Source organism: Peromyscus maniculatus, chromosome 4, assembly GCF_049852395.1.
Source record: "Peromyscus maniculatus bairdii isolate BWxNUB_F1_BW_parent chromosome 4, HU_Pman_BW_mat_3.1, whole genome shotgun sequence".
In the NCBI taxonomy this organism is placed as follows: Eukaryota; Metazoa; Chordata; class Mammalia; order Rodentia; family Cricetidae; genus Peromyscus; species Peromyscus maniculatus.
Window position 1 is genome coordinate 136,769,309 of NC_134855.1, and position 26,570 is coordinate 136,795,878.

At 42.4% G+C, this 26,570-nt stretch overlaps 1 protein-coding gene across 11 annotated transcripts in view; it reads right to left on the reverse strand.

The window, feature by feature from the left end:
• Mroh8 (maestro heat like repeat family member 8) overlaps window positions 1–26,570 on the reverse strand; it is a 78,006-nt gene that overhangs the window by 35,160 nt on the left and 16,276 nt on the right. For 10 of the 11 annotated variants that reach the window (XM_076571069.1, XM_076571067.1, XM_006984142.4 and 7 more), the window contains 6 exons: window positions 25,699–25,778; window positions 23,415–23,559; window positions 22,023–22,118; window positions 18,834–18,938; window positions 3,754–3,889; window positions 276–394 (listed from right to left, as the gene is read on the reverse strand). In XM_076571069.1, the coding sequence (XP_076427184.1) occupies window positions 276–394; window positions 3,754–3,889; window positions 18,834–18,938; window positions 22,023–22,118; window positions 23,415–23,559; window positions 25,699–25,778 (681 nt within the window). The remainder of the gene's footprint in view (window positions 1–275; window positions 395–3,753; window positions 3,890–18,833; window positions 18,939–22,022; window positions 22,119–23,414; window positions 23,560–25,698; window positions 25,779–26,570) is intronic. The other variant, XM_016002659.3, reaches the window with a different exon arrangement.

Consider the following 26,570-nt stretch of genomic DNA (forward strand, 5'->3'; position numbering starts at 1 on the left):
GATACCCTGTCTTCAAAAAGAAGAGGGAGGGAGGGAGAGGGAGAGCGAGAGACCTGGTGTGTAAGGTCATGAACATGGTACCTTTTCTGCAAATCTTGAATGTTTATGGAGCACATTCCCCGGGGAATCTCTGTGGTTGGTTTTATAAGAAACAAACAGAACTTTCCAATGTGATTTTTACATCTCACATTTCCATGAACAAGACATCTGGCTTCTCCCTACCCTTTCTAGCACATCAAGCTCTCTGTCCAGATGCTTCTAAGCTCTCTAATTACCTGGACAATCTTGAAGGGACAGGAGTAGAACTGTTTGATGCTATAGTGCTCCAGCAGCTCCCTGCACTTTTTCAAAGTTTCTCTCAAGCTCTTGGCATTGTGTCTGTCCTGAGTGATATCTAGGAAGAGAATGGGTCATTATTATGCTCTGATTCACTTCTTTCTTACTCATTTTCTAAGTCTTTCTGCTCTCCAGTTTTCCCTGGAACGTATTAATCTAATCTGCAAGCAGGTCCGGCTCTCTTCCTCATAAAGCAATATATACAGTCAAAGAGAAATGAAAAGGTTTTTTTGTAAGAACAGAGCTTTAGAGTGACTTGCTGAGTAGGAAAAAGGAAGGCCCCCGCACTCCCCACTGCAGAGGAGTCTGAGGGTGTCCTGTGAGGGTGAAATGCCGCCCAAAGCTTGTTAACCACAGATCGTCCCGAGCACCGGGGTCTGCTGGCTGTGGGCCTGGTCCCCTCATGCTGCCTTCTTCCCATGTGGTTTCTTTTTGTTGCTGTTGTTTTGTTCTTTTGAAACAAGGTCTCTCTACATGGCCCTGGCTGTCCTGGAATTCACTATGGAGACCAGGCTGGCCTCAAAGTCACAGAGATCCATCTTCCTCTGCCTCTTGAGTACTAGAATTAAAAGCATGTGCCACCACATCCAGTTTGTTTCCCATGCTCTAATATGACTTCATATTGCTGGACAGGGCATTGTAAATATTTGTTGGGTCAATAACTGAATTAGCAAGTCTCAGACTGTCCAAATATCCAGAAATGAGCTCAAAGTGCACTACAGCAGAATTTCCATCTATTAGATAAAAAGCCAGTATTCCTAGCAGGGCATAATGGTACACACCTTTGATCCCAGCACTCAGGAGGAAGAGGCAGGTGGATCTCTGAGTCTGAAGCCAGCCTGGTCTATACAATGAGTTCCATGATAACCAGAGCTACATAGTGAGACTCTATCAAAAAACAAAAACAAAAACCAAAAAACCCAAAACAAACAAATTTTAAAAAGTCAGTATTCCTTAGGAATTTGTGAGGCCAGTTCCCATCTGCTAAAAGAAAGCATGTCCTATACCTCTGGCAGAAAGGGCATATGGCTGCCCATTGACATGTACCTGTGGCAGCATATCAAAGTCTATACTGGCTCTCCAGGCTCACCCAATCCCTGTTCACAAATACTTACTATACATTCAAAGTCCACACTGGCCTCCCCAGGATTCCCCTCTCCCAGATACCAGATTGTTCTTTTGATAAGGGCAAGGTTTTATCCCCCTGGTCCCTCTATCTCTTGCTATCTCTCTCTTCCTCACTTGCTTATCCTCTTGCCCCCTGCTATTGTCAATATACTGTCTATCATCTATCTGTCTATCACCTATTTGTCTATCTATCATCTCTCTATCATCTGTCTATCTAGCTATCATCTATCTATCTATATATCTATCTATCTATCTATCTATCTATCTATCTATCTATCTATCATCTTCTACCTATCTATGTCTATCTATCTACCTACCTACCTATCATCTATCTATCTATCTATCATCTATCATCTATCTATCATCTATCTCTTGCTATCCTCTTGTTCTCTTGCTATTCTCCCCTCTCTTGCAGATAGTCCTTATCATGTCCAGTCTGTTTCTCTTTCCCTCTGTGTTGAACTCTTATAGATGCCGCTGGATGTTCCCTTTCTCTCTTATTTACAATAAAAGTGTCCCCTGATAATGGAGATGTCACATTGGATGTTTCTGTACTGTGGCCCCTCGAATACATCTGGTACTGAAGCCCTCACATACAATAATCAATTGTACTTCCTTGCCTATATCTTTGTAAATACTGCTCATGCTCAGAGCTGCCCTCCATGGGGTGGCTGCTTTAGAAAGCAGAGCTTCCTCAGTTGCTAACGCAGTTCCCTTTGGTTGCCTTTCCTACTTGTTAAACCTACTTGATTGCTCTTAATTCTTCACATCAGCTTGAGAAAACCTTTCCTCAATTCCACAACTCATCTGACTCTTACTCGTGGTTCTGCAATTTTCTTTATATTACAGCTAATGGTAAGGACTCTCAGCTCCAGCACCATGTCTGTCTGCATGCTCCCTTGCATCTTACCAAGATGTTAATAGACTAAACCTCTGAACTGTAAGAGAGCCACCCCAATTAAATGTTTTCCTTTATAAGAGTTGCCATTGTCATAGTATCTCTTCACAGCAATAAACCCTAACTAAGACAGAAGTAGGTGCCAGGGATGGGGTTATTGTTATGATAAGCCTGATCATGTTTTTGTTTGGAGGAATTCGGACTTTGGATTAGGAAAGCAGTGGAATGATTTGAGCACTGCTTAATGGGCCATACTAGGAGCATGGAAGACAATGGTGCTGAGAATGATTTGAACTGTGGGGGGCTAGCTCAAGAGGTTTCAGAGGAGAAACCTCTATGTATCATCCCTGAAGTTGAAGTCTATCTTGGGGAGGCCCCAAGATGCTGGAGATGCCAGAGCCGTGGGATACTGCAGAGGAGAGCTGGTAACAGGGAGTGGAACCAGTGCAAGAGAAGGAAGTGTGTTGCAGTCTACAAAGCTGAACAGAGTTGGAGATCTCAAGAGCATTGTAATACCAGACATGGAGCTGCAGAGTTTGGAGTTTGCCCAGCTGGCTTTTGTTTTGCTTTTTTCCTCACTATGATCCCTTCCATGTGTTTTGTAATAGTTATGTATATTCTGTGCCATTATATGTTGGAAGTATGTGATCTGCTTTTTTATTTTGATTTTACAGGAGATTGCAGTTAAGAGATTACATGAATCTCAGAAGAAACTTTGAACTTTAGACTTTTAAATAAGATTGAGATTGTTATATACTATGGGACTTTTGAAGTTGGACTGAATGCATTTTGCATTATGCTACTGTTACAAGCTTATGGGGGCCAGGAAGTAGAATGTGGTAGTTTGAAAAGAAAATGGTCCCCAACCAGCAGAGTGGTACTATTAGGAGGTGTGGTCTTTTGGAGTAGGTGTGCTTTTGTTGGAGAAAGTTTGTCTCTATGGAGGCAGGCTTTGAGGTCTCATATATGCTCAAGCCATGACCAGTGAGACAGTTCACTTCCTGTTGCCTTTGATCAAGATGTAGGACTCTCAGCTCCAGCACCATGTCTGCCTGCATGCTGCCCTGATTCCTGCCATGACAATAATGGACTAAACCTCTGAGCTGTAAGCCAGCCCAATTAAATGTTTTGCTTTATAAGAGTTGCCATGGCCATGGTGTCTCTTCACAGCCAAGAAACAATAAGCATTCAAATATATGAGCCTGTGGGGGCCATTCTTATTCAAACCGCCATAGTCAGTACTGCTCCATACTGCCTAGGAACTATGTACCTTTCTATCTATGACTTGCTAAAGAAAGTATTTCTAGAACATGGGATGGAGGAAAGGAGGAGGGATGTTGCCTACAGCTGTGCTATAGATTAGAGTACATCTCTGCTCCACAGTGTCTTACACTTCAGCTTCAGAGTGATGTGAAGCAGGTAATGTGTCCCCTCTGCAGCGTCTTCAGCCACCTCTTTCACTGGGTCCCCACATAGCAGTGCCATCACAGCCACTAGATGTCCAAGCCTTTGGAACTGCAGTGGAAGCTAAGTGAGAAGGAAAGAAAACTGCCATCAGAATATGGGGACTTTTTACCTTAAACTGGAGTTGTGGAGGAGTCCACAACTCAAGAGAGCTGAAAGTGTCAGAGGCCCTTAGATCTCTGGAGGGTTACTGTCTCACATATTTGGTATAATTCATCCAACCAAAGGGCAACCTAACCTATGAATGAACACATTCTAAAAATGAGGAGGCTTTGGCAATGAAGATATTCATTCCAGTACTGGTTTAATTAATTAAATAATTGATTGATTGATTGATTGATTAATCTTTTGAGCAAAGGTTTCTCTGTGTAGCCCTGAAAGCTTTGGAACTTATCCAGCACTGTTTTTAAAGATCACATTTTAAAAATATTTGCCTAGTAACGGAAGAGGAAATTATGATATAATCATTCTATGAATATAACCACTAGAAATCAAGTACAGCCTGGAGGTATGGCTTAGTAGTATAGCATATGCCTATCCTTTTCTAAGGACATGATAGCTACAAGAACAAAATTCACCATGAAGACCAACAATAAAACAAGACAATTATGATACACTAAGCAAAGGAAAAACCTATCAAAGTGAGTACAGCAGCACTAATTCTTAAAATATACTGATTAAAGCCAGGAAGTGGTGGCTCATGCCTTTAATCTCAGAACTTAGGAGGTAGATCTCTGTGAGTTTGAGGTCAGCTTGATCTACAGAGCCAGTGAGTTCCAGGACAGTCAAGGCTACACACAGAGAAACCCTGCTGTAAGATATTTGATTATACTGTGTAAAGATATATCACTGATTGGTTTAATAAAAAGCTGAATGGCCAATAGCTAGGCAGGAGGCATAGGTGGGATTTCTGGGAGGGGAGAGGGAAGAGAAACAGAAGCCAGTGAGACACCAAGGAGACACCAGGGATCAGTCAGCCAGACACAGAGGAAGCAGGAAAGTAGGACATACAGAATGAAAGAAAGGTTAAAAAGTCCCAAGACAAAATGTACATAAATACAAACAGGTTAAATTAAGTTATAAGAGCTAGTGGGACAAGCTTAAGCTAAAGCTGAGCATTCATAACTAATAATAAGTCTCTGTGTCTTTATTTGGGAACTGATTGGCAGCCCAAAGAAAAGGACAACTAAAAATGGCACCCAACGTGGGGCATGAATTACCACATAGGGCCTGAGAAAGCTGGAAAACAAAAAACCAGATACAGAGGCACAGCTGTGCAGCAGAGAACTTGAGCAGCAGGCATGCTGAGCAAAGACATCAAGCAAAGTAAAAGTGCCTGCCACAGTGTGGGCACCAGCTTCCCAGAGCGGGGTAGTTAAATGCAGCTCACAGTACACGCAGCTCTTAGCCAGGCCTGCAGGTTCAAGGCTTGTCTCTCATGGACCTAAGGAGAGGGTGGAGCCAACAACCAGAGCTGCATGTCAGAGGGCCTACCTGCCACTTAGCAGTTTAAGGTTTGGCTGGCATGGTCAGAGAATGCTATGGGTGCACAGTAAAATAGGTCCAGACTGGAAAAAAAAAATCTTTAAACATGTTACAGTATACGTAGGTGCTTAAGAAAGAAAATGGGTATAGACAGTCAAAGGAAAAAAATAAATAGTTTAAATATAATTAAGTAACGTCTTTATAGGAAGAGTAAAGTAATATAAGAGTAAGTCACGTAAAGTTGAGAAACACATAGGACATCTGGATCCTGTATGGTGCTTTGTTGACTTTGAATTTTTTTAATGCTCATGCTGAGAGACATGGGATTGTAAAAGGAATTGCTGAATTAAACCAGCCTAGATATTTTAGGACTGTCTTAACTTTAAAATAGAATTCAGAAATGTATTAAATTGGGGGAGAGGTTATGCTTTTGTTTCCACAGGAAATAAAAGGCTATGGGTTCCTTCAAAATTATTAAGAGGCCAGATTTGATTGAGGGAACCCCCCTAAAAATTTAGCTACAGACATAAAGAAATAAACCTAGAAAAACTACAAGACAGGTGACATATATGCTGATGCCTTGACACAGGAACAGCTCTGAGACTGGATGAGACAAGATACATCTTGTTGGTTACAGAGTCCTCATGACTTATTATTTATTACATGCCATCCTTTCATATGGCATGGATAGAGGTTTGGTTATACAATCAAAATACACATACAAAGTTGACAGATGTCTTTTACCTGCTCAAACATAAAATAAAAAATCAACTTTGGCTGGCTTGTGTACAACACAGAGTCCATACTTGTGTTAATGCAGACATGTATGTTATCTTCGAAAGTTTGTGTGTTTTGAGAGCATGGGGATGAGACACCAGTGACAATGGGTGGCACTGGTGATCCAGCCTCTCAGAGTGTTTCCATTACAGTTTCCTCAGAGTTCTGTGTTCAGGAAATCTTCAAGGCTGCTAGCTGAGATGGTCCAGCCTCACAGACTATTCTATCCAGGACTTCATATAAGCCTTGCACTTTCCCATTATGCAGAGACTAGACAACAAATGTTATAGCTAGTTTTCTTAGGACTTGACCATTATCTCAATTTTCTCAGGGTCCCCTGGAGATGCTGTTGCCCCCAGACAACAGGAAGCAGTCTAGAGAACATAATGCCCACGTTCTCAAGAGGTAGAGTGGGTGGTTTTATTCATTTGGTGGGTTATGGATATTTGTCATCATTTAGTGGCAATATAGGAATATAGGATAAAAAGACAACTATTCATCTCAAATATTTTACATTGGTATGGGTTCACATATATTGATACAAATTTAAGCTTATTTTTGTTTTACTGTATATATGTTTCTACTTTTGTTTAAGATATTATACCTATGGAGCTCACTTAAAAATGTAATATAAAGTTCTAGTCCTTGAAAGCTATTATTACAAACTTTAGGATAAGAAATGCAGGTTAGTAGTTAGTAATGTATAACAAGCAAACTTGTAGTCATGTTAGGTATGTTTTTAAGGTTAAACAGATATATTTTTAGGTAGACAGTTGATTTTCAAACACTTCAGAGACCTACAGAATATGGCATTTAAGATGTTTAATAATCTAAGGCTTTTCATGACAGTGAGACACATCTGCTCCTGGCAGCACCAATCTACTTCATAAAAGAATGACAGGCATGGAAGGACCTCCATATGGAGTCTGATTTCATTGTGGCAAAGCTAGCCACTTGGCCAAGAAACTGCTGACAGTATAGTGTACAAACTGGAGAAGCAGGACACAAAGAAAAGAGACTGCCAAACTTTGCCAAGACCAAGTGGGACAGTCCTTCAAAATTCTTTCTTCACAGAAGAGTCTGTCAGATAGTCTAAGCCTGTAGGCCTAAGATGGTGCCCCAACATTGCAGAGGAACCTTGGGTGACTGTCTAGTCATCCAGCTGTTTTGTCATTTCTCAGTTCTGGAAGTGGCTTGCACTGCACTTCCTGTTTCCTCAAGTAATATTATATCCTACTTGGGTGGCTGATGGCGTTGAAGATGAAATAATTATAGTTACCTGTAGCTGGAAGTTTTCTCCAGTCCTGCCTGCCCTGCAGTCCGTGGCCACTTATAAAATAATCACACTGAGACTTAATATTAATTACCAATTGCATGGCCTATGGCAGGCTTCTTGCTAGCTAGCTCTTATAACTTAAATTAACCCATTTCTATTCATCTATAAGTTGCCACATGCCAGTAGTTTCATATCTTGCTTCTCCTGGCGGTGGCTAACTCTTCTCCCCATACATCTGCCTGAATTTCTTGCCTGCCTCTAAGCTGCCTTGCCATAGGCCAATGCAGCTTTATTTATCAACCAATCAGAGCAACATATATTCACAGCATACAGAAAGACATCCCACAGCACCTCTCCCTTTTTTTTTTTTTTCCGAGACAGGGTTTCTCTTTGGCACCTTTCCTGAAACTCACTCTGTAACCTAGGCTGGCCTTGAACTCACAGAGGTCTGCTTGTCTCTGCCTCCTGAGTTGCTGTGGGATGTTCTGTATGGCAAATGTGTTGCTCTGATTGGTCAATAAATAAAATACCGATTGGCCAGTGGCTAGGCAGGAAGTATAGGCGGGACTAACAGAGAGGAGAAAAGAAAGAACAGGAAGGCAGAAGGACACTGCCAGCCGCTGCCATGACAAGCAGCATGTGAAGATGCCGGTAAGCCATGAGCCATGTGGCAAGGTATAGATTTATGGAAATGGATTAATTTAAGCTATAAGAACAGTTAGCAAGAAGCTTGCCACGGCCATACAGTTTGTAAGCAATATAAGTCTCTGTGTTTACTTGGTTGGGTCTGAGCAGCTGTGGGACTGGCGGGTGACAAAGATTTGTCCTGATTGTGGGCCAGGCAGGAAAACTCAAGCTACACCAAGTGCTGGGATTAAAGGCGTGCGCCACCACCACCCGGTGCACTTCCCCTTTTTTGTCTAATCAAAAGGGAAAATTTTAACTTTAACATAATAAAATTACATATAACAATTCTCAAGCAGGAGTTACAGTTATAATATCTAGTCTATTTGTATTTGGCAAAATTAAAGAAAATATTTTATCTATCCTATATTTGTGAGTCTAAGGTTTTATATCTAATTTATTTTTTATCATAACTAAAGAAAACTATAACTATCTAGTCTTTAACCACGTCAAAGACCTCAGAAGGATATAATATTACCTAAGTCAATAGGAAGAGCATTGTAAGCAACTCCCAAAATTTTGGAAATGACAGAAACAGCTGCCTGCCTAGACAGTCATCCAAAGTTCTTCTGTTATGTTGGGGCATCCACCTTTAGCCTATCAGCCTAGAGTGTTTTATTCATTTCTCCGTGTCCTGTAAAATATCTGGCGTTCTCCTCTGTAAAGCAGGAACCTGAAGAACCACCTCATCTTACAAAGCTCAGTGGTCACCTTCATATGGGCCCTATATGTCTAAGTAGAACATACTCTCAATCAGTTGACATAAGGGCCTTTTCTTGCCCAGTGGCTAGCTTTTGCCATAATGAAAATAAACTTCATATTGAGTTTCTTTGATGCCCATCCTCCTTGAAATAATTGGTGCTGTCAGAAGCAGACATATCTCATTGTCTAGAAAGGTCTAAGTTCTTAGAACATTATAAATGCCATATTCTGTAGGTCTTTACAGTGTTTGAAGATTACTTACTTAAATGAATATATCTATGTATATCTAGAAAACTTAACTAACATGACTATAAGTTTGATTATCATAGATGACTAATTAGTAATCTGTATTTCTTAATTATACATTACAATTTTAAATGAGCTGCACAAACATAACACCTTAAACAAGAGTAAAAATATTCATAAAGTATAACAAAATTAACTTTAAATTTATATCAATAAACTAAAATCCACAGCAATGTAAAACATGATAAACAAGTTGTTGTTCTTTAAAAGTAGATTTAATAATATATCCTTGTATTTTATATCTGTACTATCTCCTTTTCTTTTTTAGAAAGAGATTGCATTTATAATCAACCCCTTTAAATAAAAATAAACATTTATAAATAATATTTTGGGAATATGGGTGTAGCTTCTCATACTACTTTCTACTGGTTGAGGGTGCTGGTAATCTTATGGGAATCCTGAGAAAATTAAGAATTATAATTAAATCTTGGCTGTAGTCTGTGAAGGCAGGATCATCTCAGCCAGTTGTTTTGAATCTGATTTTGGATGTTGGGTCATCTGAGCCATGGTGTCATCAGAGATATTTTAGGAGGTCTTGGCTGATCAAATCTGATGTATCATTTTGTTTTTTAGCCCAGGCTGGCCTCGAGCCTCCTTCAGCAAATCCTACTGGCATGAGCTACAACTGGCCAAACCTGATATATCTTAATCTGGAACAAATCCACAGCCTCTTGCTTCCTGTGGAAACAAAAGCAGAGCATCCCTCCCGAAACAACACATCCTTAGATCCAAATTTTGAAGTCAAGATACCTTAAAAAAAATTTATATATATATATAATGTTTAACTCAGCAGCCTTTTCAAATGTCTTTCTGTAGTTAAAAATCCCAAAGACAATATAATCCAGACTCTCTGTGTGATTTCCATCTTTATGTGGCTTATTTTTATATTACTTTTATTGTCACTTTAAAGACTTTATTTTTTAAGATTATCTATTTCTTTATATAACTGTCTATACTCCCTTTTCTCTTTCTTCAAGGCTATGTACATTTTTATATATACTGTAAACAGTTTAGAGTTTTATCTCATCTGAATCTATCTTATTGAGAATCTATAATCCTTTACTGACCAGGAGAGATTTTAAACTGTTAAAACTGTGTGGCTAGGATGAAAAGCAGCAGCCTTGGCTGCTGACTCTGCCCATCTCAGCTTTTCAACATGGTGGGAGTACCTAGGAGAGTCACACTTACCCCCCCAACTCTGGGGTCCATGCTGCCACCATGTAGCTGGACCATAAACCCTTTTTGTCTGCATAAGTAAAGGCTAAATCCACCATGCAGCATGCTTCACAGCTAGGAGACAGCTCTGTGTACCAAGGCAGGAATCTGCCATGCTGCGCTCAAGCCCAAATGGTGTAGCATCTCTGTACCACCCCATATGAGATGTGAAGTAAGAAGCTGTTTTGGGCTCCGTTTTAGAATCTCTTATTAAGTTTTCTCAGGTTTTAGGTGGAAACTTGAGCCCCATGTTGGGCGCCAAAGGTAGCCAGAAGTTTTCTCCAGTCCTGCCTGCCCCATAATCTGTAGCCACTTATAAAATAATCACTCTGAGGCTTAATCTTAATTACCAATTGCATGGCCTATAGCAGGCTTCTTGCTAGCTAGCTCTTACATCTTAAATTAACGCCTTTCTATTCATATATAAGTTGCCATGTGGCCATGGCTTACCAGTACTTTCACATCTTGTTTCTCCTGGTGGTGGCTGGCATCTCTCTCCTCTGCTTTCTTCACACTGTATATCTGCCTAGATTTCCCATCTGCCTCTAAGCTGCCTTGCCATAGGCCAATGTAGCTTTATTTATCAACCAATCAGAGCAACATATATTCACAGCATATAGAAAGACATTCCACAGCAGTTACCATTTTCCTTGTTACTAAATTCAAAATGAAACTCACGAAAGAGGTATAAGGTGTATAAGGTTAAAAGACATAAAGCTTAAATTGTTTATCTATGAAAATGTTTTAAGGTCTAAAAAGCTATTTTTAGGTTGGTAAAGTAAATTAAGTACAAAACTTTGGACTCACCAAGATAGGATAGATAATGGAGTATTTTCTCTGAATTTGCCAAATACAAATGAACTGAATATTGTAAATACAAATCTTACTTAATGATTGTTCTTATTGTATATAGTTTTACTATGTTAGAGTTAAAACTCTTCCCTTTTCATTGAAATAAAAAGGGGGAATGTTGTGAGATATGTGATTACATTGTGTAAAGATATGTCATTGTGATTGCTTTAATAAAAAGCTGAACGAGCCAGGCGGTGGTGGCGCACGCCTTTAATCCCAGCACTTGGGAGGCAGAGGCAGGCAGATCTCTGTGAGTTCGAGGCCAGCCTGGTCCACAGAGCGAGATCCAGGAAAGGCTCAAAGCTACACAGAGAAACCCTGTCTTGAAAAACCAAAAAAAAAAAAAAAAAAAAGCTGAACGAACAATAGCTAGGCAGGAGGTATAAGCAGGACTTCTGGGAGGAGTGAGGGAAGAAAAAGAAAGAGATGCTAGGGAGACACTGGTGCCCAGTCAGCCAGACACAGAGGAAGCAAGGAAGTGGGCTTTCAGTGTGAAAGAAAGGTAAAAAGTCCTGCGGCAAAACATAGATGAAGAGAAACAGGATAAACTAAGTTTTAAGAGGTAGTGGGACAAGCCTAAGCTAAAGCTGAGCATTCATAATCAACAATACGTCTCTGTGTCTTTATTTGGAAGTTTGTCAGCGGCCCAAAGAAAATATCAACTACAGCTTGGTGGTGGTGGCGCACACCTTTAACCCCAGCACTCAGGAGGCAGAGCCAGGCGGATCTCTGTGAGTTCTAGGCCAGCCTGGTCTACAGAGTGAGTTCCAGGACAGGCACCACCAAAACTACACAGAGAAACCTGTCTCAAAAAAAAAAAAAAAAAAAAAAAAGAAAGAAAGAAAGAAAGAAAGAAAAAAAGAAAAGAAAATGCCAACTACAAAATCCTGTCTCAAAAAACCACCAATGGTATTTTATATCTATATATACACATACATACATATACACAGACTAATATATATCTTGCTTGTTAAAAAAATGGAAGGTATCTAACAAAAAACAGAAAAAGAAATGCAACTTAATATAGTGGAGAAAATAAGAAAACGTTTCAAATTAGGGAGAAAAAAAAAGATCAGCAACCACTTGGTGATCATGCAAAATACATACCACCTCCTGTTTCAAATGACCACTAAGGCAGTCCCAGAACACTTCACGTTGAAGTCATGTTCAAGCACAGTGTGCACATGTGTAATATGACTGCTGCTATCCAGAACACTGGAAGCAACAGAAAGAAGCTGTTTCTATAGCTCCTCACAAACTCAACACAGAAATGCTATAACCATCAACACATGACGGCCTGGTTTGGGGAAACTTGTTAACATTCCATAAAGCTGAACCAGTGATTATTTTTTCTCCTCTCTCCTCCCTCTCCCTCTCTCTCTTCCTCCTTCCTCCTCATGGAATGATCTGTGTATGTTCAGGTACATGCACCCACGTAAGCACACGTGGAGGCCATAGCTTGACATTTAGTGTCTTCTGTTAGCTCTCTTCACCTTATTTTGAGTCAGGTACACCAGATGGCCAGAGAGCACAAGAATCCTCGAACTCACAGAGATCCCCCTGCCTTTGCCTCCCGAGTGCTGGGATTAAAGGTGTGTGCCACCGCTGCCCGGCTTTTTTTGTTTTGTTTTGTTTTTTTCAAGACAGAACCCCATTCAATCCACTTTGTAGCTGACGATGCTACTGAACTTGTCTGATTCTCCTGCTTTTACCTCCCAAGTGCTGCATTAAAAGTGTATGCACTATGCTTGGCTGGCAAAGGCCCTTTTTTAAAATGTGGAGACATATGAACTGAGCACTCGAGTGATTGGCTGAGCATTACAAGTAGCTGAAGTAGCTTTAGGTGGTTAGAAATCCACAAGAAACTAGTGAGGCTGTAAAGGGCGGTAGAGACAGGTAGGAGCCAGTACACACAAGATCCTGAATTCTTTTTTATTTTTTTTTTTTTTGGTTTTTTGAGACAGGGTTTCTCTGTGTAGCTTTGCACCTTTCCTGGGACTCACTTGGTAGCCCAGGCTGGCCTCGAACTCACAGAGATCCGCCTGGCCCTGCCTCCCGAGTGCTGGGATTAAAGGCGTGTGCCACCACCGCCTAGCTAAGATCCTGAATTCTAACAGCAAAAGAAGTCTCTGGGTTAAAGAGGAGGGGAGGGGGGTTAAAGCAACGAAGCCCAAGTCCAGGCTAAGGCAGAAGAAAATGACAACTAAAGCTAGGAAAGAAGGGGTGGCTTGAGAGCTGAGAGAGGGCTGGGGGCTGGGAAGGTGGCTCAGGGGTGAGAGTGCTGCTGCAGCCACAGGACCAGAGTTTAGATTCCAGCACCTGCGAAACAAGCCAGGTCCTCGGAGTCTGACAGGCCACATGCACACACATGTATACATGTGCTGATACAGACAGACAGACAGACAGACAGACACACACACACAGAGACACAGACACAGACACACACATACACACACACACATAGACACACAGACACACACACACACAGACACACACATACACACACACACAGACACACACATACACACACACAGACACACACACACAGACACACACACACATAGACACACACACATACACACACACATAGACACACACACATACACACACATAGACACACACACATACACACACACACAGACACACACATACACACACACACAGACACACACATACACACACACACACAGACACACACACACAGACACACACACACATAGACACACACACATACACACACACATAGACACACACACATACACACACACATAGACACACACACATAGACACACACACATAGACACACAGACACACACACACACAGACACACACACACACAGACACACACATACACACACACAGACACACACACACAGACACACACACACATAGACACACACACACACACACACACACACACACACACACACACACGGTACTAAGTCCTTTTTGAAGAAGGCATCTATAGCCCCAGCTGGAGGAGCTGAGTGGGAGCTCTCAGCAGCACTCGGCCAAGAAGACCCTGGAGGATGAACTGTTGATGGTGCCTCTGTCTGAACTGCAGCAAGCTAATACTGTCCCTTTCCTCTAATTAAAAAAAATACTTATTTCTGTATTAAGTATATTTATACTCATATTTTAGCCCCTCAGAATTTATTAAGACATAAAAGCCATAGCCCAGCATAGTGACTTATGCCTTTAATCCCAGCACCCTGGGGCCAGAGGCAGGCTGAGTTTGAGGCCAGCCTAGGTAACAGAATGAGATGGGTCTCAGACAACCAAACGCTATAAAACATACTAGAGACTAGATTGGTACCTGATTATATCCTTAACATTTCTTCTTACCTTTTTTCTTTAAATTCTTTTGATTTTTTTCTTCTTTAATTGAAGTTTTTTTTCCATGCAATATATTTTAATCATGTTTTCCCCTCCCCCAATGCCTTCCAGAACCTCCTCACTTTCACACCCACTAAAATCCATACATACTCTCTCTTTCTCTCTATTAGAAAACAAATAGACAACCAAAAACAAACAAACAAAAACCCAAACAAACTAGAACAGGCAAAACAAACAGGAAAAAAGCAGTCCAAGAAAAACATATAGACACAGAGACATACACATTTGCTTACACAGAAATCCCACAAAAACACCAAACTGGGAAACATAATATATAAGCAAAATAGTATCAAAAATGTTAGGCACCCAGAGAATATATATGTGCTCCAAGTCACTGGACCGCACACTAGGGTTGGCTGGCCTTTACTGACTATAAATTATACTTCAATGTAAGAAAAGCTAGGGGCCTGAAGAAGGATGTGAGTCATAGCCTAATTCCACTGGGTTCCTCTCTGGCTCTGGTTTTGCTTCTTTGCCTTTTCCCCAGTCACTCTTCTGCAAGGACCTTGGCCTCAGGGATCATGACTGAGTGATAAACATCTTTATGACAAGGCACTAAAACTAACCCCAGCCTCAGTGAGCTCTGCCTGACAGGTGGCCCCTCCTCCTCCTCCTCCTCCTCCTCCTCCTCCTCCTCCTCCTCCTCCTCCTCCTCCTCCGCAGTTATCCTGGAGCAGGAGTGACTGCTGTTCCTCCAGAACCCCCTGCAGAGCCACAGCCCAGACAGTGGCCTGAGCAAGGTCACCTGCTCTGTGTACTCACCCCTCCTTCAGATTCCTCTTTCTATAGAATTTTAAAGTTCCTGTTACCCCTTAAGAACCTATTTGGGGGTCACTGAATCTGTTCTTTTCAGCAATGGCTGCACTGATTACGTCTCTGTTGAATTTCACTCTTTCCTTTGGTTGGCACAAGGGGTAGGTATAGAATACTAATCTACAGGGACTCCCAGAGCAGGGCCTTTTGCTCTAAGATTGATAATAGACCTTCCACAGAAAGAGTTGTATTACATAGTCTTTGGGTTTGGTTAATTTAGGTATGTGGGGTTTTTTTTGCAATTAAAAAAATAAAGTAGTTTAAAATAAATTATAAATTGACGTAAGAATTCTAAGTTAAAAAATAAAAACCCAGTAGAGCCACAACCCAACTTCTGCATACAAATTCCAGATGTTCACAGACCCAATGGTACCAGGCTAAGCACCCCATACTCAGAATCCTCTCTAGGAAAGAAAACGCTAAAGAAGATCACACGCACGCACGCACGCACGCACGCACGCGCACACGCACACAGTGGGGGAGGGGTAGGAGGGGGACGGAGTGATCGTTTAAAACATTTCTTTAATCCACAGTGAACAGAGGTTGAAGAATAAGAGGAATGCCATACTGTTGCTGTGAGAATCATCAAGCAGCCAGTGATGACCAGAAGTTACTTGCTACAGGAGTTACTGGCTTCAGAGGTTACTGGAGTATGGAGAGACTGCATCTGAGCAGCTGTGGGAGTCACTGTTCATGCTGGGGTGAGACACTTGGTGGCAGCTGTTTGGACAGGGTTGCTCTGTAAGCAAGCTGGCTTGGTTCACTGTGTTCTGACACTGGGGTTCTACTGAGGGAGTAGAAGCACATTTACACCCGACCAGAAATGATGGAGAGTGGGGAAGGCCCAGGGGACAAGACCTGCTCGGAGAAAGACACTGATTTACAGAAGGAAAAAGGAACAGACCCAGGAGAGGTGATCAGTTTGGGGGATTATTTTTAGAAGCTACGGCAGAGGACTGATAACAACTAACAAGTGGAAGACTGAAAGAGAAATACGAGGATTTGGAAATAGGATCCGTGGTAAGAATAAACAGGCCAGGGGAAAGGAAGCAAACTGTGTCCGTTTCTGGGGAAACCCCAATTCCCCAGACTCCAAAAGGCAGTCCAAATATCCAGAAACAGGCTCAACCTGGACTACAGGAGGACTTGTGGCAGTTAGATAAAAGTCACCATTCCTCAGGGACTCGTGAAGCCGGTTCCCCTCTGAATGAAATGAGGACATGACTGCTCCAAGGTACTTGAGGAGAATTTTATTGCGGATAGGAAGGAGAAAACAGCCAGAAGCATCTGGAAGAGTCCATGAAACCGGCCCATTAGTGTGGGGGGTGGGGGAGAGGAAGAGGTGTGAGGAGAAGGGGACCAAGAGAATGGATGGCCAAAATGACAGGGTTACACAGGAAGGAGAAGCTTGGGAAAGTGGGGGAAGGCCCTGGGGCTGGAGAGGTTTAGGGTAGGGTGTGGGTGAGAAGTGCTGAGAGGAACCACAGGTACTGAGTGAGCCTGGAGGCCAAGCAGACACTTTGGTGTGCTAACAGGCACCAAGGTAGCCATTTGTTTCTTTGGAACCTGACACCCTTTACCAAAAAGAGTCATTTCCCTTTCCTCTGGCAGAAGGGACATATGGCTTCCTGTGGTGCTTATCAGCATATCAAAGCTCATGCTGGCCTCCAGGCTCCTTCAGTATCACAAGTACAGGTTGGACACATTTCAAAGTTCTAGCTTATGCTGGCTAGTTTTATGTCAACTTGACACAAGCTAGAATTATCTGAAAGGAGAGAATATCAATTGATATAATACCTCCATATGATCTGGCTGTAGGGGCTGGAGAGATGGCTCAGTGGTTAAGAGCACTGATTGCTTTTACAAAGGACCCAGGTTCAATTTCCAGTCACTCACAAAGCAGCTCACAACTGTCTGCAACTCCAGGATCCAACACCTCACACAGACATACATGTAGGCAAAACACTAATGTATGCAAAATAAAATTATTTTTTTAAAAATCCAGCTGTAGGGCATTTTCGTAATGACTCAGCCCAATGTGGGTGGGAGCCACCCCTAGGCTGGTGGTCCTGGTAGACATGGGTTCTATTCAAAAGCAGGTTGAACAAGCCCCAAGCAACAAGCCCTCCCCTCAGCTCCTCATTCTCCTTATCACCCTGCTATTCTTGCTGTTTTCTCTATGCTCCACTCCTGATTTTTCTCACTGTTTTCTCTGTTCCTTACCCATGCTATTCTTTCCTCTCTTGCAGATAGCCCTGGCCAGGCCCAGTCTGCTGGCCATGTCTACGTCTTTCTCTCTCTGCTCTGGACTCTTCCGGATAACTCTGGCTGTTCTCTCGCTCATATCTACAATACAAACCTCCCCTTAACCATACCATGGTAGTGGTAGCACAGTGTGAGGCACCTGCAGAGTAGTACTGCAGCAGGATATCATGTGACCGCTCCAACAGTCAAGCCAAGACCACAAGCAGCTGGGGCCAACATGGCCAGCCAAGACTGATGGTCTTTTGCTTCATTCTAATGACGTCCATATTATTAGTGTTGCATATTAGTATTTGGGCCTTTCCTATCGCTGAGACACATCAGAAAACTCCATGTAAGCACAGAAAAGAGAAACAGATCTTATTTTAGGAATTCCTCTCTGACCTAGCCCATGTACAATCTTATCAATCATTATGTTTACCCATGAAAAATGCAGTCCCAAACACTAGTGGGTATGACTGACTCTGGGAACATCTCCATTCATCCTTCGGTACATACTTTTACTCAATCGATGATAAAACTTCCTCCCAGTTCCTTACTTTGTCTCTGAATTCTTTCTCTGACGGTGACAAGAAGGTGGAAACACTAGGTACAGGTCTCTATCTGGTCCCTCTGTCTTTTAGATTCCCTCTCCTGCCTCCACAAGGCAACAATAGTACAATTCTCTTAGAGAGCCTATGAGATATTTGCATTGATTAGTCTGAACTGACCCGCTGGACTTCATTTCTTTTCTTGCTTTACTTTGTTCCTTTTTTGACAAGATCTTTTTAGATGTATCCTTGGCTGTCTTAGAACTTGATATGTAGACCAGACTAGCCTCAAACTCCCAGAGATCCATCTGCTTTTGCCTCCCAACTATTGGGACTAAATGCATGCACTGGGACTAAATGCATGCACCACCACACCTGGCTTGACTTTATTTCTTCAAAGACAAACTACACAGAGCTCAGGTTGGTTTGGGCCCTTTACATATTTTCAGATTATATTTATTTATTCATCTATTCAGAAACATTTACTGCATTGTGTTTTAACTGTCATGCTTAATAACAGAGATGCAAAGATTAACAAACAGTATGTGGCTTCTAACTGAGCACATTTTAGGATTGGGACAGACATAAAAATAATGCTGAGTGCTGGGAAACTGTATCAGCACCAGTGGAATACATGCTGAGCTACAGAAGGAGAACACAATGAAGGATGGCTTGCATGCTTCTTCCTCAGCCACCCAAGGTTACTCACCTTCAGGTGGAGATAACAGGATAAACACTTGAGGACTTGGGCCATGATGGCTGTAGCTCGTTCTCGCTCATGGTCTTTGTTTGACTGTAACCAGGGGTCCATTTGCTATAAAAGATAAGGAAGATCAAATGGTCTGTCAGGAATATATGAAGTAAAACTTGTACTATATTAGAAAGAACATGTGAAGTGAGAAACTCTACATTACTTCAGTATCTAAAAACTACTCCTAATATGTTGTGAAATAGAATATTTGTCTAACTATTTAAAAATATGTTGAATTTGTTTATGTTGTAGAATATTTGTATAATTATATAATTATGTGTTGCATTAGTTTAACTATGTAAAGATGTGTTGCTGTTTTATCTTGCCTGCCCTAAAGCACCTGATTGGTCTAATAAAAAGTTGAATGGCCAATGGTTAGGCAGAGGAGGGACAGGCGGAGCTGTCAGGGAGAGAGAAAAGGGAAGCCAGCCAGCCAGGGGCCAGCCAGCCAGGGGCCAGCCAGCCAGGGGCAGAGGAAGAAGGAAGGCAAGATTGACAATATATAGATGAGGTAAATGAGCCTCGAGGAAACACATATATTAATAGAAATAGGTTAAGTTAAAAAAAAAAAGGTAGCTAGAAACAAGCCTAAGCTAAGGCCAAGTATTCATAATTAATAAGTCTCTGTGTCATGATTTGGGGGCTGGCAGTTCAAGAAAGTATGCTTAATGATAAAGGAGTTTACATTGGAAGTGATGGGTTGACAAGCAAGACACAAAACCCTGGCTCCTTCAAAGCTTGATTTCTAGATTTATATTTCCTTTTTTTTTCTTTTCTTTTTCTTTTCTTTTCTTTTTTTTGTTTTTTTGTTTTTTGTTTTTTGTTTTTTTTGTTTTTCGAGACAGGGTTTCTCTGTGTAGCTTTGCGCCTTTCCTGGAGCTCACTTGGTAGCCCAGGCTGGCCTCGAACTCACAGAGATCCGCCTGGCTCTGCCTCCCGAGTGCTGGGATTAAAGGCGTGCGCCACCAACGCCCGGCTAGATTTATATTTCTTCATTGCAATACTTTAGTCTATTCTCTTAGCTGTTTTCAGTCCTTTCAAATCTGCATTGGAAAGAAATAGTTAATGATATGCTCTTAAAGAACTAAAGATGCGGGTGTGGGCTGGAGAGATGGCTCTGAGGTTAAGAGCATGGGCTAATTTTCCAGAGGACCTGGGTTCAATTCCCAGCACCCACATGGCAGCTCCAATTCCAGGGGATCTGGCACCTTCACAGATGTGCAGGCAAAACCCCAATGCACATAAAATAAAAATAAAGAAATCTTTTAAAAAAAGAACTAAAGATGGAGAAAGAACATCTACCGGAGCAGACAGGGAAGGCTGAAGACCAAAAGCTGTAGCTCAAAAGAAGTAACTTTCCACAGAAGAAATGGCTGAATTAGTTGCCAGGAGAGGAAAGTGCAAAGTACAGCCAGACAAGGGAAGAACCCAGTCTGTCATGTTGATATATAAATAGAAAAGGAATAAGAAATGGTGTCAATGTCAAGTATGACAACAATGAATGCCATCTGTGCTCAGGTGCACAAGGTTACCAACCACTTAAAAGATCCTCTCTTCCTGGGGTGGTTGCACCTTAAAAGAAAGCAAGAGCAAAATATTTGAATCTCAGTGAATGAATATGATGACGAGATCCCTACTGATGGACAGTATATGCTGGACTGGAAACAGGTGGAAGCATGCGGTCATTTTCCATGAGTCCTACAAGGTAGGAAGCTGCCAATTTACTAACTTAGGAGATTTACTCTGGTTCTGGGTCATTCACCAAACCCTTCTTTGCTACCAAGGAACAGTAAAGAAAATTGTAATAATGATTTAAGCCACTTATTAAAGGCTATTTATTCAATCTTCAGAGTAATTGTTATCCCTGTGGACAGTGAGGAAATCAAACTCTATGGCAGAGGACTGTGACCAATGAATGGCAGTCAGAATAAAAATCCAAGCCTCTGCTTTAAAACTGATAACTTTGGTAATGCGGAGATGGCTCAGTGACTAAAGGTATTTGCTGCTAAGCCTGAGCATATTAATCCACGCTATGGAACCAGGGTGGTGGAAAGAGAGAACTGACCCCTGCAAGTTGTCCTCTGATCTCCACGTGTGCCATGGCACAAGTATATATGTGCACACACACATACACACAAATAAAATTTAAAAAGGACAGTAGTTTCAGCTACAGTGTCACCTTATATAACTTAACTCTTCCATATTTTTTCTTCCACGTTTAGCAGTGCATAGAAACTACCTTTGTCCCTTGGTGTCTTAGGGTTTCTATTGCTGTGAAGAGACACCATGACCACAGCAACTCTTATAAAGGAAAACATTTAATTGAGTGATGTTGTAGAATATTTTTTTAAGATGTGTTACATTTGTTTATGTTGTGGAACACTTGTTAAATGGTGCAAAGAACATGTGAAGTGAGATGTGTTGCATTCTTTATGTTGCACTTATTTAACTCTGTGAAGCTGTGTTACTTTGACTGTCTAAACACGTGATTAGTCTAATAAAGAGCTGAATGGCCAATAGCAAAGCAGGAGAAAGGACAGGTGGGGCTGGCAGGCAGAGAGAACAAATAGAAGAAGAAATCTGGAAAGAAAAGATCAAGGAATGAGAAAAGGAGCCAGCCAGCCAGCTACACACTCAGAAATGGAATAAAATGGAAAGAAAAGATATACAGAAATAGAGAAAGTTAAAATCCCAGGGGCAAAAGGTAGATAAGATAATTTAAGAAAAGCTGGCAAGAAACAAACCAAGTTAAGCCCGGGCATTCATAAGAAATAATAAGACTCCATGTATGATTTACTTAGGAGCTGGGTGGCAGGACCCTAAAGAGCCAAGAGTAAAAGAAAACAACCAACAACAGGCTGGCTTACAGTTTCAGAGGTTTAGTCCATTATCATCATTGTGGGACATGGCAGTGTGCAGGCAGTCATGGTGCTGGAGAAGGAGCTGAGAGTTCTATGTCTTGCAGGCAACAGGAGTGAACTGAGACACTGGCTATGACTTGAGCATATATGAGACCTCAAAGCCCTGCCTCCAGTGACACTTCCCCCAACAAAACCACAAATACTCAAACAAGGCCACACCTCCTAGTAATATCACTCCCTTTGGGGGCCATTTTCTTTCAAACCATCACACCTGACATTTCATTACCTTAAAAATGCTGTCAAAGTTTTCCAAATGTGGGTCTTTTACCACTAGACTCTGCAGCATCACAGAGAAGGCCTGGAACGTCTGTCTGTAGAGACACTAAAAAGGTGCAGAATCAGCAAGGCTCCCTCCCTGCCAAGTTCCCCAAGCACCACACTCATCTGACGCCGGTCATCACTTGGAGGCTTTATACAAGCCTGACCCAGGGTAAAAGCACCTGTAGGCAGTATGAGGCAAACAGAAACAAAACATTTCAAATGAGCATCTTAAAGTTCCTGGGATTGGGGTAATAGACTACATCTGGGGAACTACACAGAGGTCATCAAAATACTTTCAACGCTGACGTGTGACTAGTGTTCTGAAACAGGGGAGCCATCTGTCACCTTCCATCACTCCCTTACCAGCCTGCTCAGCAGCCACAGAGGAAACTGGCGCTTTCCTCGGCCTGGAGCTCCTCTCTTCCGCTTTCCTTCTACTTACATAGAAAGGCCCTGCGCCCTGAAGTGCTGCGCCCAGCACTTCCTCCTCCTCCTCCTGTACTGCTTTGACTCTTCTCTAGCATCTGAGCTCTTCCCCAGCCGACATACTTACTTCTCAGTGGTCTGTCTTGACATTAAAAGGCAGGCTGTCAGGGTGAGGCTGCATGCTACTCATCTCTACTTTCTGTCAGTGTTTAACACATGGTGGCCCTTCAAAGAACGTCAGTAAAATGGGAAGAGGTAGGAGTGCGGAAAAGGAGAGTAGGGGGATCGGGAGATGTTCCACACATAATAGTAGATGCATAAAAATTTTTAAAATAAAAAATTAAATTCTAAGTTTTAAAAAAGTAAAAATTGGGTGTGGTTGTGGTAGAACACCAAACCTATAATCACAACACTCAGGAGGATTGTGAGTTCAAGACCAGCCTGTCTATATAGAGAGATCCTGTCTCGAAAATAAAAGGAAACGGAAAGTCTGCAAAGTATATGAGTTAATACTGTCACTTAATTATTTTATTATTATTATTATTATTATTATTATTATTATTATTATTATTATTTTGTTGTTTTGTTTGAGACAAGGTCTTACTTTGTAGCCCCAGCTGGCCTGGCACTTGCTATGTACACCAGCAAGGCTGGCCTTGAACTCACAGAGATCTATCTGCATCTTTCTCACAAGAGCCACCATGCCCAGCTTCTGCTTTATTTTAAATCCAAAGGAAAGAAAGGAGGAGCAGCGGGAAAAGGAAGGAGCACACACACAGAGAAAGAAAGGAAGAAAAAGCCAGTATGTGATGATGGTCATCAGTCTCGACATCACTGCCTTCTAGTTGGTTTCAAACCATCAATTGCTCTCAAAGGTGAAGAGCAGCAGACCTGGGGAAGAGAGGGCATCTTAAGACAAAAAGTGAGTTACCTCTGGGTGGCTGGTCTGCTTTGGCACTGTGCTTGGCAGCTGGGTATGGGTGTTTATGGCAGGCAGGGAGATTATACTTCTGGTGATAAGACCAAGCAAGTCTTCCCGGTCCTCAGAGCCAAACAACAGGTGCACATCTTGGTAACTAGGGAGAGACAGTTCTGGAAGAATCTGATGCTAAACTGATACCTCAGCTCCTAAAATATGAAAGAGGAGCCGGCAGTAGGGGCGCATGCCTTTAATCCCAGCACTCGGGAGGCAGAGCCAGACGGATCTCTGTGAGTTCAAGGCCAGCCTGACTCTCAGTCTGATCTCATAGAGTGAGATCCAGGACAGGGACCAAAACTACACAGAGAAATCCTGTCTTGAAAAAAAAAATATTGAAGAGGAAGGGCAAACTGGCTGGTTAACACTCTGATGGACTAGACAGCTTCCTGAAGGAGACATATGTTCTGAGGGATCTCACGAAAGGCTGGAGGAAGAGTGTATCTGCACCTCAGTCCCTGGTGCAGAATCCTTCTAGGCTCTTCTCCAGCTCAGCCATTGAGGCAAGCCTGTAGCACTCTCAGGCAGTAATTCACAGTTTTCCTAAGTGTGTTCTGCTGAATGTAAGCTGAGAGAGTTAAGGCTTTAACTGCAGGTCATCTCAGAAAGGGTGACCAGCATAGTTAACAAGGTATAAGTCTTCAAGAGATGTAAACATCAGGTATCCCTTGCAAATTCCTTAGACCTTACAATACTTTATCATGAAGCCTGTATAAGAGTCACTTTCCATTGAATATACTTTGGATAGAACTAAACTCCAAAGAGGTTCTGCTAAGGTCTCTGAGATGCGGATGGCAGCATTCATGACATCTAGTTTGCTTGCAACTGCTGTGACAAAACACTGACCAAAAGCAACTTGGGGAAGAATAACTAGGGGTTATTTCAGCTCACAGGTTATAGCCCATCATCAAGGGATTCAAGGCAGGAACCTACAGTCAGGAACTGAGGCAGAGATCAGGGAGGAACGCTGCTTACTGGCTTGCACCCGGTCACAGTCTGCTACTTTTCTCAACTACCCAACAATGGCACCTCTTACCGTGGCCTGGGCCCTCCTACATCAATTAGCAATTAAGAAAACGCCTCACAGACAGAGCCGTAGGCCAACCTGATGGAACTGAGGTTCCTTCTTCCCAGATGTGTCAGGGTGACAACTGTCTTGGTTAAGGTTTCTATTGCTGTGAAGAGACACTATGACCACGGCAACTCTTATAAAGGAAACATTTAATTGAGGTGGCTTACAGTTTCAGAAGTTCAGTCCATTATCATCGTGAAGGGTAGCATGGCAGTGTGCAGGCAGATGTGGTGCTGGAGCTGAGAGTGCTACGTCTTGCAGGCAACAGGAAGTGAACTGATGGTCACACCTAGGGGAGCTTGAGCAAAAGAGACCTCAAAGCCTGCCCCCACAGAAACACACTTCCTTCAACAATGCCACACCTCCTAATAGTGCCAGTCCCTTTAAGGGCCATTTTCTTTCAAACCACCATAACAACCAAGATTAGGCATCACACATGATATTAAAGTTCTCACAAAAGAATAAGGATTTGGCTTTTCCCCATTTTGGTAGTTTGAATATAATTGGCTCCCATAAGCTCATAAGGAGTGGCACTTTTAGGAGGTATGGCCTTGTTGGCGTAGGTGTGACCTTGTTGGAGGAAGTATGTCACTGTGGGGGCAGGCTTTGAGGTATCTATGTTCAAGATACCCAGTGTCTCAGTTCACTTCCTGTTGCCTGTGGATCAAGATGTAAGAACTCTCAGCTCCATCTCTAGCACCATGTCTGCCAGTGTGCTGCCTTGCGACCCATCATGATGATAATGGACTGAACCTCTGAACTCTAAGGGAGCCACCCCAATAATGTTTTCCATTATAAGAGTTGCCACGGTCTTGGTGTCTCTTCACAGCAATAGAAATCCGAAGACATCCATTTAAGTAGTTTTCAAAAGTGAATATACAGGGCATTTAAAACATTGCACGTATTTATTTAGTGTTGGAGAAGTCAGGGAGGGGTACTTGCTCCAGTACCTGTGTGGAAGTCAGAGAACAACTTGTAGGAGCTGGCTCTCTCCTTCTACTATGTGGGTCCAAGGACCAACATCAGGTCATCATCCTTGGTGACAAGTGCCTTTACTCACTGAGCCATCTCACCAGCCCTACATATGGGGCATTTTAATCAGCTCTAGCAGTGTATGACCCTGAATGAGAAACCAGGACGCATGTGTAAGGTGCACGTGGGTATCACCTGAGGTCGGTGATGGTGACAAAGAGCTCCTGGCGCACCAGGCTGGACAGAGAGTACAGAGGCTCCTCTTGTACCAGCACCTGCAGTGAGAGGAAAAGAACTTCAGCATCCGAAAATATACCAGCTCACAAAGCTGACTCACGCTAGCGAGCCTCCCTGTGCCTCAGTTTCCTTGCCTGTAAAATGGTACAACAGTACTACTTATGTCCTGGGCTGTAGTGAGCTAATTCATAATTCCTGACAGCCCTTGATAATTGTGTCCATTGTTCACTGTCGTCATTACCAGTGATCATTTCTAGTTTAGGTATTCTATCTCCTTCACTGAACCAGGATCTCCAGGGTCAGGCTCATGCTGGTTGGTTTTTTTTTTTTTTTTTTTTTTGGTTTTTCGAGACAGGTTTTCTCTGTGTAGCTTTGCGCCTTTCCTGGAGCTCACTTGGTAGCCCAGGCTGGCCTCGAACTCACAGAGATCCGCCTGCCTCTGCCTCCCGAGTGCTGGGATTAAAGGCGTGCGCCACCAACGCCCGGCTGCTGGTTGGTTTTACCTGTCAACTTAACACAGCCTAGAACATCTGAGAAGGGATCTCAATGGAGGGATTGTTTCAGCCTGGCCTTTGGACCTGTCTGTGAGGGACTGTCTGGACTGTTAATTAACCCCATGGGCAGTATCAATCCTCAAGCTGGGAGTCCTGGGTTGTGTAAGAGTCAAGAGGGCTAGTGAAAAGCAAACAATCAGGCAGCATGGTGCATCCATCCATCCTCTATTCTCTTTCTTTCTTCCTTCTCTCTCTCTCTCTCTCTCTCTCTCTCTCTCTCTCTCTCTCTCTCTCTCTCTCCTCTTCTCTTCTTCCTTCCTTCCTTCCTTTCTGTTT